We start from the raw sequence: 9,598 nt of genomic DNA, 5'->3' as shown, positions 1-9,598 counted from the left end.
GCCTAAAGCATGCATAAACCATGGCACTCAGTGCAGGTGTTATTTTTTCAGAATTATACGTACCATTGCTCAAATGCTTTCTTTCTGGCTACCTCTAATGCAGCGATACACCACCGCAGTTAGTTGGTGGATGATCGCCAGCTTTTTACAAATAATACAAAAGACAATAACACACAGAAATTCGGGACAGCCACAGACTTAAATACGAGGTGTGAAAGTCACGAGAGCAAAGGAAGTAGCAACACATCGTGGATAAAGGAAGGCTGTTGGCGGATTCGATCGCTCAGAGAGGCTGTAGGAGGGGAGGCCATTCGAATGGGCCCTGCGTGACCACGTCAGACTCGGGAGCATTGTCCGTTGCGGTCACATCGCCAGCGCCAGCACTGGGAACGACGGCGGCATCGCTGTGGCGCTCGGCGTTACTCGCGGCCAGCGGCGGTGTGGCGGCTGAGTTGGAGGAGGCTGTGTGATGCCCGGTGTGCTCTACGCGCTCAGGGATCGAGTGCAGCGTGAGCGTGGCGGCTGCGACGATGGCCAGGAACGTCAGGCACACGGCCAGCTTCCTTTTGAACCGGTGGGGAAGGCGCTGCATGCAATAGAATTGCAAACAAGTGTTGAGTACTAAGAGGACAATGCGTAGGCCACCAGACCACTGTTCACGGAACCAATTCTTCATTGCGACACTGTATACACTGGATATTTATAGTAACCTTCAATGTAGTGCTGCTAAATTTTGCGTGTTTTCGCTAATCTTTTTCCAGCAATCTTAGCGATTAAGCAATAGGATCCGCCGTGACAAGCGCTTCATCGACGGCGAACCCGTATTTTAGTCGAAATGCCGTCCGCAATCGAGAGCAATTGGAAAAGAAGTGGAAGGTGCCGCCGAAAATTGTTCTACGGGTTGTTTTGTCTGAGGACGCTCCGCCAGAACCTAGCAATATACAGCTTCGCTGTAAAATATCTGCTAATCAGTGCGCATGCGCCGAGAGCCACACTGTTTGCCACGTACGCTTGGCATAAGCAACAAGGAAAAAAAAAAGTGGGCAGCTTGGACTAGTGGTGCAAGGCTGGAGTAAATAGCGGAGCTGGTGATCGACCTAGCTTCCTCCAGGTTTTACTAGCCTTGGCGTGTTTAGCAGCAGCGGCTTCGACGCGATACTCCGGATTAGCATGCAATCTCCGCATTCGTTCTCGGCTGGCGGCATGACGCTCAGCTTCCAGCTGAGCGGCGGCTTCTTCGGGAGTCTTGTATTTCTTCGGTCGTAACATGCTACATTTAATCAGTGCGAAGTATACGAGAGTTGCGTGTGTCGCCATCGCGGGGACATGATCGTCATGTTCAAGCTTCACAAAGTGTTGTCATGACTAAGCAAAGGAAGAATTACGGCGCGAAGCAAAGACATGGCTGGGCGAAGCTAGGTAAGTGATTGCTAGGCGACCGCATTGACAGATCAGGTCTGCTGGAACGCGGTGTTGCAACTAGAACGCGGTGTCGGCACTAGAACTTCATCACCTCACCTAGTTTTCTGCCATCCTCGACTGCGCTTCCCTTCTATTGGTATCAATTCTGTAACTCTAATTCTCCACCAGTTATCCAGCCCACGCATTATATGGCCTGCCTAGCTCCATTTTCCCTCTTAATGTCAACTATTTATCGGCTATCCCCGTTTGCTCTCTGATCCACACTGCTATCTTCCTGTTTCTTAACGTTATTCTAAACATTTTTCCTTCCATCGCTCTTTGTGCGGTACTTACTTGTTCTCGAGATTCTTAGTTAACATCCAAGTTTCTTCCCAATATGTTAGCACCGGTAGAATGCTAGCCGTGTACTGTAGAGTTAATACTCCCCGTAACATCTTTTTGGTGGATGTTGCGAGCTCCATTCCACCCGGCCCTGGATCTTCGGATCAGGCGCCACGTTTCTCCCGCCTCCATGGCCGAAGACAGTACGCAGTCATCGCAGCCCGCGCTCGCGGCTCCAGCAATCGTGGTCCTTTCGCATTCCTTCGACCCCGGCACGTTTTTCGGCACAGACAACAATGACGTCGACGATTGGTGAGGCGCTTATGCTCGCCAACATCATTTTCTACCTACTAGCACAGCTCGCGTGTGGTTTAACACGCACGAAGAAGAACTGACTAGTTGGGACGTCTGCAAGGAGAAGATGCGCGAATTGTTTGGTCCATCAGTCGCACGACAAATGACAGCCGGGCTCGAGCTCGCGGCCAGAGCTCAAACGTCTACGGAATCGTACGTCGCATACATCCAAGACGTGCTAGTCTTGTGCCGCACAATTGACAAAGACATGCCATAGGCGGACAAGCTTGGCCACGTGTTAAAAAGCATAGCTCACGATGCCTTCAACATACTCACGTGTAAGACATGCATCACGGTTGACTCCATTATAACAGCGTGCCGATGGTTTGAACAAGCAAAAAGCAGGCGGATTACTCACCGCTTTAACAGAGTCCCGAACACCCGTGCGACCTCCTCGTGCTCGAAGCCATGGCTCCAGCCGCTTAGAGACACCGGCTCACGACCATTTGGCGACCATATCGCCCATTCAAGCAGTCGTCTGTCTAGAGGTTGCAAATATGGGCGTCCCCTTTCCACAAGCCACCAGTCACGCACCTTCGCCCATGTGCGCTTCCGGTCCTCACAATGAACACCACACCGCCCCAGTTGTTGCTGCTGTCGCTTCCGCTCCCCGGTTGACACCTCGCTACAGAAACCCATCTGAGTGGAGGACGCCAGACGATCGACCAGTCTGTTTCTCTGGCTCTCGCGTCGACCACATTTCACGCAACTGCCGTAATCGTCGGTATTACCGACCAAGCTTCCCCGGTGAGCGCCGCCAAGATCATGGCCCGTATTCCAGCCCATCTCTTCTCGCCGACCACCTGTCGGCCAGTGAACCTCACCGTCTCTCTTCGCCGTACGCCGTATTGACGTACGCTGATATTGCCGCCCAAGGAGACTGGTCTGGACTATCGCCGTCACCTGAGAGTCTTCAGTCGCGCTCCCCACAACGCCGTCGCTCTCCGTCTCCGGTTCACTTTAGAGACCACCCTGAAAACTAGCCAATGCAGCTCCGGGAGGTGAGGCTGCATTGACGACAAGGACCGAAAAACCTCTATTGTCCCCTACTCTAAGACGCAATTTGCTCCGTGTTCTCGTTGACGGCGTGACCGTTACTGCTTTCATTGATACTGGCGCCCACATATCTGTTATGAGTTCTACGTTTCGACGCAGCCTACGAAAAGTGCTGACACCTGCCGTCTCTTCTACTGTGTGAGTAGCTTACGGACCCCGAACACGGGTTCTTGGTATGTGCACTCCCCGCGTTACTGTTTCCGGCCACAACACTTCAGTTCCCTTCGCTGTTCTCCACGCTTGCCCACATGATGTCATTCTTGGTGTTGACTTCTTGACCGCGCACTCTGCCCTCATCGATTGTTCTACTGGTATTTTGCAGCTTGAACTTCCATTGTGTCCTGATGACGCCGCATCAAGTAACACTCGCCTACGTTCTGTGGAGTTTCTGCGACTACCCGCTCAAGCTGCTGCCTACGTACTCATGTCACCGTTTCCCTCCGTCCCTGATGGTGACTATGTGGTCGCTACGCTCACACATCTGATCCTCTCGCGCAACATCGCACTTCCTCATACCATAGTGGTTGTTGCCAAAAACAGAACGTTGCTTCCATACTCAACCTTTCTACTTCGACCCATATTCTTCCTCAAGGAATTTTACTAGCCGAACTGTCACCTCTGGAAGAATGTACTGTTTCTGCATTTGCTACTGACGTTGAGTCCGCGACTCAACCTGTCATACCGGTGCCAACCAAGGCACTTCTGGACAAAATGATATCCGCCGACCTCTTACCTTTCCAAAGTGAAGCGCTCCGTGGCGTCCTATTTTCTTACCTTGACGTTTTTGATGTTGAGAACAGCCCACTTGCCGTACACATGTCGTGGCCAACCGCATCGACACGGGAGACGCCAGCCCCCTTCACAAGCACCTTTACCGAGTGTCTCACCCTGAGCGCCAAGTCATCCAAAACGAGCTAGAGAAAATGCTTGATAAATATGTGATAGTGCTTTTCTCTAGCCCTTGGGCATCCCCTGAAGTGCTTGTGAAAAAGAACAACAGCTGGCGATTTTCCGTCGATTATCGTCATCTCAATCGGGTAACGAAGAACTATGAGTATCCACTCCCACGAATTGATGATGCGCTCGACTCCTCCATGGTGCCAAGTATTTCATGTCCGTAGATCTCCATTCGGGATACTGGCAAATTGCCGTCGATGACCGCAACCGCGGGAAGACCGCATTCATCACACCCGACAACCTCTACCAATTTAAGGTCATGCCTTTCGGCTTGTGTAATGTACCAGCAACTTTTGAACTTATGATGAACACTATTTAAGCGGTCTTAAATGGTCGACCTGTTCTTTGTTATCTGGACGACGTCATCGTTTTCTCGGCCAGCTTTGAAAGCCACCTTCCTCGTCTGTCGGCCATTCTTGACATATTTCGCCGGGCTGGCCTCCAGCTCCATTCACCTAAGCGCACCTTTGGGCGCCGCCAGATCAAATTAGTGGCACACCTAGTAGATGCTACTGGTGTCCAACCAGACCCTGACAAATTTTACATACTGTCCACGAGTTCCCGGTTACACGGTCCACACAAGGAGTACACAGCTTTCTTGGGCTCTGCTCCTACTTTCGCCGCTTTGTTCTCAACTTCGCGGATAATGCTCGACCCCTCATGGACCTACTCAAAAAGAATGCGACCTTTTCTTGGGGCGCAGGACCAAGCGAATGCCTTTGCGTCGCTGATTTCTGCCCTCACTTGACCACCTATGCTAACTCATTTTGACCCAGCTGCTCGAAGAGAACTTAGCACCGATGCAAGCGGCCATGGCATTGACGCTATCCTCGCCCAAACACAGAACGGAGCCAACACCGGGATAGCGTATGCTAGTCGTCTTATGTCACAGTCGGAAAAGAATTACAGCCTTACTGACCGGAAGGAGATTAACAAAGAAGCTCGAGAACAAGTTAAGGACTGCACAAAGAGCGATGGAACGAAAAATCTTAGGAGTAACTTTAAGAGACAGGAAGATAGCGGTGTGGATCAGAGAACAAAAGGGGGTAGACGATATTCTAGTTGACATTAAGCGGCAGAAATGGAGCTGGGCAGGCCATGTAATGCGTAGGATGGATAAAAGGGGGACCATTAGGGTTACAGAATGGATACCAAGAGAAGGGAAGCGCAGTCGAGGACGGCAGAAAGTCAGGTGGGATGATGAGGTTAGGAAATTCGCAGGCGCAAGTTGGAATACGCTAGCGCAAGACAGGGGTAATTGGAGATCGCAGGGAGAGGCCTTCGTCCTGCAGTGGACATAAATATAGGCTGATGATGATGATGATGATGATGACCGGAAGTGCTTAGCTCTCGTCTGGGTTGTCGCGAAATTCTGTCCGTACCTATATGGACGGCCGTTCGTTGTCAAAACAGACCATTATGCGCTCTGCTGGCTCTCAACACTTGAAGAGCCCACAGAGAGGCTCGGCCGTTGGGCATTACGATTACAGGAGTACACGTTTTCCGTAGTGTACAAATCTGGCAAGCTACACAATGACACCGACTGCCTATCCCGCCAACCTGTTGAACCATCCGACTCCAGTGAAACAGACCCCGACACCTTCGTCTTAGCAATAACAGACTTCATTCATGTGGCCGACAAACTCTTAGAGATCCATCGTTGCTCTCTCTTATTGACCGTCTGCAATCCGGCACCCTCGACGCTTCACTCAACACGTTCTTGCTTCAGGATAACGTTCTTTACCGCCGCAACATGCACCCTGACGGGGCCGAACTCCATGCTCGTTGTCCCACATCACCTACACCGGGATTTCCTCGTCCAGTTTCATGACGCCACAACTTCCGGGCACTTAGGCGTCTCCAGAAGTTATGATCGCATACGACGACGTTTTTTTTTTCTGGAAGGGCCTTTATCGTTTCCTTCGCCGCTGCGTAACATCTTGTGACCTGTGTCAGTGTCCCAAGAAACCTGTGACTCAACCTGCTGGTCTCCTTCAGCCAATTGACGTTCCAACCGAGCCGCTTTATCGAGTGGGCCTGGACTTGCTCGGCCCCTTTCCAATTTCCATGAAAGGGAACAAATTAGTCGCAGTTGCTACATATTATACTACGCAATATGAAATTTATCGAGCGTTGCCAACCAGCTGCGCCACAGGCGTAGCCGGCTGTCTACTGTACGACCTCATCCTCCAACATGGTGCTCCACGTCACTTACAGATCGCGGTCACCGCTTCCTGTCTCGTGTGGTTGACGATCTTAATTCAGTCATGTGCTACTCATCACAACTTCACCACCTCATATCACCCTCAAACCAATGGACTCACCGAACACCTCAACCGTACACTGACCGACACGCTTTCCATGTACGTTTCCGATGACCACCACGATGGGGACGTTGCCCTTCCGTTCGTCACATTTGCATGCAACTCATCGCGTTATGAAACTGCCGGCTACTCACCCTTCTATCTTCTCTCTGGACGCTTTCCCTTATTATCCTTTGACACCTTTCTCCCTTCTGATCCGGCTACCACGTCCACGATTTCCTATGCGCAAGATGCCATCACGCGTGCGCTCGTCGCGCGCAGAGTAGCCCGCGCTTGGCTCTCCTCATCGCAGACCGCACAAAAGTCCATTTACGATCGTCGGCACCGGTATACTGATTTTCCGCCGGGCTCTCTCGTCCTTCTCTGGCTCCCATCTCGTTATGTCGGCCTCTGTGAAAAGTTAATGTCGCGGCACGTCGGGCCCTACCGCATGCTGCACCAGGTGACTCCTGTCCCCTGTGAGATAACTCCCATGGCATCCACATCATCGACTGGCACACCACGAAGTGACATCGTACATGTTTCCCGCCTCAAGCGTTACAACTGTGATAACCTTTTTGATCACAACAAGCCGGTGCTTCAGCGGCCGGGATAATGTCACGAGCAATGGCGAAGACAAAGACATTGTAGTGGGGCTGGGTCAGAGGCTCTCCTATCGGACTTAAACACCTGCTGAACCCTGTGCGCTCTGTGCAGTCTTGGCTAGACAAGTGCTAGCCGTTTACTGTAGAGTAAGTACTCCACGTAACGGTATGAAGGATGCGACACTAAGAGCTGCTTTTGAGCATAGTATAGATTTGGATGAGTTGGCGTACTATGATATCATGATACAGCGCTGATCACGGCTCGGCGCAAACAATGAACTGGATGCACATATATGTGTTGTTTACGAAGCGTGTACTTTGAGTAGAAACGAAAAAAAACTGGACACGCGAAGTGTGTAAGTTTTTGTTGCCTGCATAATATCGTCTTTAATTGCATTTCTATTAACGCGCCACCTTATAGCAAACGTACAATGCAAACGAGATTTTTTGCTTAAATGCCTTGGAAGTCAGTAATACAGCTTTGGATTTGGGAATTGTGTGCGTACCAAGCAAAATTAATAACGAAATAGCCATTCGTTTCCTACAGTTTAAAAGACGCGTCTTATAAAATTCCTCAGACCTATACAGAGAGAATAAAGCTTGACTGGGATCAAACTACCATGCCACTGTCTGGTTCAGTTTAGGTTCCTAATTATTCCAAACCCATTACGTGTCAGGCAATGCGAACTGCTTGGCGCGCATGTTTTGAGCCCCATTTTAAATCTAAAGCTTTCCTGTGCACGAAACGAAAATCAACCAGTTAAGTAAACGCCTGAAAGTGGACATGGACAGCATTTTCCTGAAGGACGCGGTTTACATAGTTTTACTTGTGCCATGCAAGATTTATAGGGCCGGAAGGGAGGCTCGGACCAGCAAGTTCGCATTACGGTACAGGAAGCATTTCAGTGCAAGGTCTGTATACAATGCCTAGGCGAATCTCACGGATCATCTTCGAAGAAGCAAACGTGTTCCCTGTCAACGGCTGCAGTGATCGAGCGTAATATATTGTTCATTCTATACTTGCGAACGACAAGAACATTATCGACAAAACGATTATGTGCACGAACCCTTCTCTTTTCAGTGCAGTGAGAGGTGTGCTGATTGCAAATTAAAGAGCACTGAAATGAAACATAGAATCGGCGTTTATTGTTCATAGAAAAATGAGTCAGTCCTTTTTTTGCTTTTTTTTGTCTATTTGGGTGGTTGCCCATTTTATGTCAAGGTTATTTCAGCTGGCATACTTGGTGGTGCTTAGGAGAATAAAACCACGTGACTGCCGGTTGAATCACACTGTACCGCTTTATAAATGTAGCAACTGTAGAATCATTCCGCGGCGGGTTTTTCTTTAGCACAGACACACGCTAAATTTCTAATTTTGCGAGCAGTGCTCGCAATTTTTTCGGTCCTTTCCTCTCTTTATGTTTTAACCTTGGTATAAGTAAATAAGGAATATAATGGGTAAAGGCATCGCGAAAGAAAGAGTGGGGAAGATAAATGGGGTGAGAAAGGCAGGGAGGTTAAACGCATTGCAAACAACATATGGTAAACAAGGAGGCAGCGCAGTGCTTGCTATACTCTCACCTGCTGGTTGGGCACCTGCAGAACAACCTCGGCGTGGTCAGCCTCCTGGGCGCGTATGTCTTGCACGCGCCCTACGTCGGGCACCGCGCCTTCAGCCGGAGGGTCCTGTCCCTGCATTGACCTGGTGCGACTGCTTGCTTGCTATCTCCTTGGTCGAACGGTGCAATCGGCTATGGCGGAGAGGCCAGGAATCATGTGGGATGTAATGATGATGATGATGCCTGAATCAACTGGCTACAACCCACTGTGGGGGATAGGCCACGAACCGGGTGGTATTATGATCAAAATTTAAAATAAACTAGTTTAGAAATAAATAAGTAACAAATATTAAAGGAAAATAAATGAATAATTGAAGATGGGAAATGATTATGATAATTTCCGTACTATGGCAGATACCCGCAACGGAGAATGGCGAAGAATCTGACGGTGCAATTGCAATGCAATGAGAATAAATTAATGAATAAAAGGCATCAAACCGCTAAAGAAAAGAATGAGAAGATAAATTATGAAAGATTGCTTGAAGTTCAAGTTCACAATACAAAGAGAAAGCGAGATTTATAGTGTATAAAAAGAAAGAAAATAAATGAAAGCAAATTAAAAATTTGAGAGGCACATAGATGCAATGAGTGATACTAGAAAAAAATTTGAAATGAATTCTGTGCGAAAAAAATAGAAAGCTCAGGCGCCTCGTTCTTATTTGTATTTGTGTTCAGTCTGCACATGATGCGAAACCTTCCTCTGTGTTTCCTCTTAAATGCGGTGTCTCGTAAACTTGCGTTTTCTTTTTTTTATTCTTTCAAAACTTATCATGCTACTGATTCTTCTCTTTAATATATCTCGCCCTGGCCATATACTGCAGGTATTTAAACGAAGCTGCGGAAGTGCCCTTCATGTAACATGCGAAGTATTGGCTTACATAACCTATTGTTCGCGAGCCAACCCTTGTAACTGCAAGTCAATCATCTGAAGCGACTGGAATAGCACCCGCCGTAGTGGCTT

At 49.1% G+C, this 9,598-nt stretch overlaps 1 protein-coding gene across 1 annotated transcript; it reads right to left on the bottom strand.

Annotated features, from left to right (window-relative positions):
* Positions 1–283: 283 nt before the first annotated feature.
* LOC125946331 (uncharacterized) lies at positions 284–8,752 on the bottom strand. The gene is made up of 2 exons (XM_049669088.1): positions 8,600–8,752; positions 284–586 (listed from the first exon to the last, which is right to left on the bottom strand). The coding sequence occupies exons 1-2, from the start codon at positions 8,714–8,716 to the stop codon at positions 284–286; spliced, it is 420 nt and encodes a 139-aa protein (XP_049525045.1). The 5' UTR covers positions 8,717–8,752.
* Positions 8,753–9,598: the final 846 nt, after the last annotated feature.

The sequence above is a fragment of the Dermacentor silvarum genome, chromosome 6, assembly GCF_013339745.2.
Source record: "Dermacentor silvarum isolate Dsil-2018 chromosome 6, BIME_Dsil_1.4, whole genome shotgun sequence".
Classification (NCBI taxonomy): domain Eukaryota; kingdom Metazoa; phylum Arthropoda; class Arachnida; order Ixodida; family Ixodidae; genus Dermacentor; species Dermacentor silvarum.
This window is presented reverse-complemented; position numbering and strand designations above follow the sequence as displayed.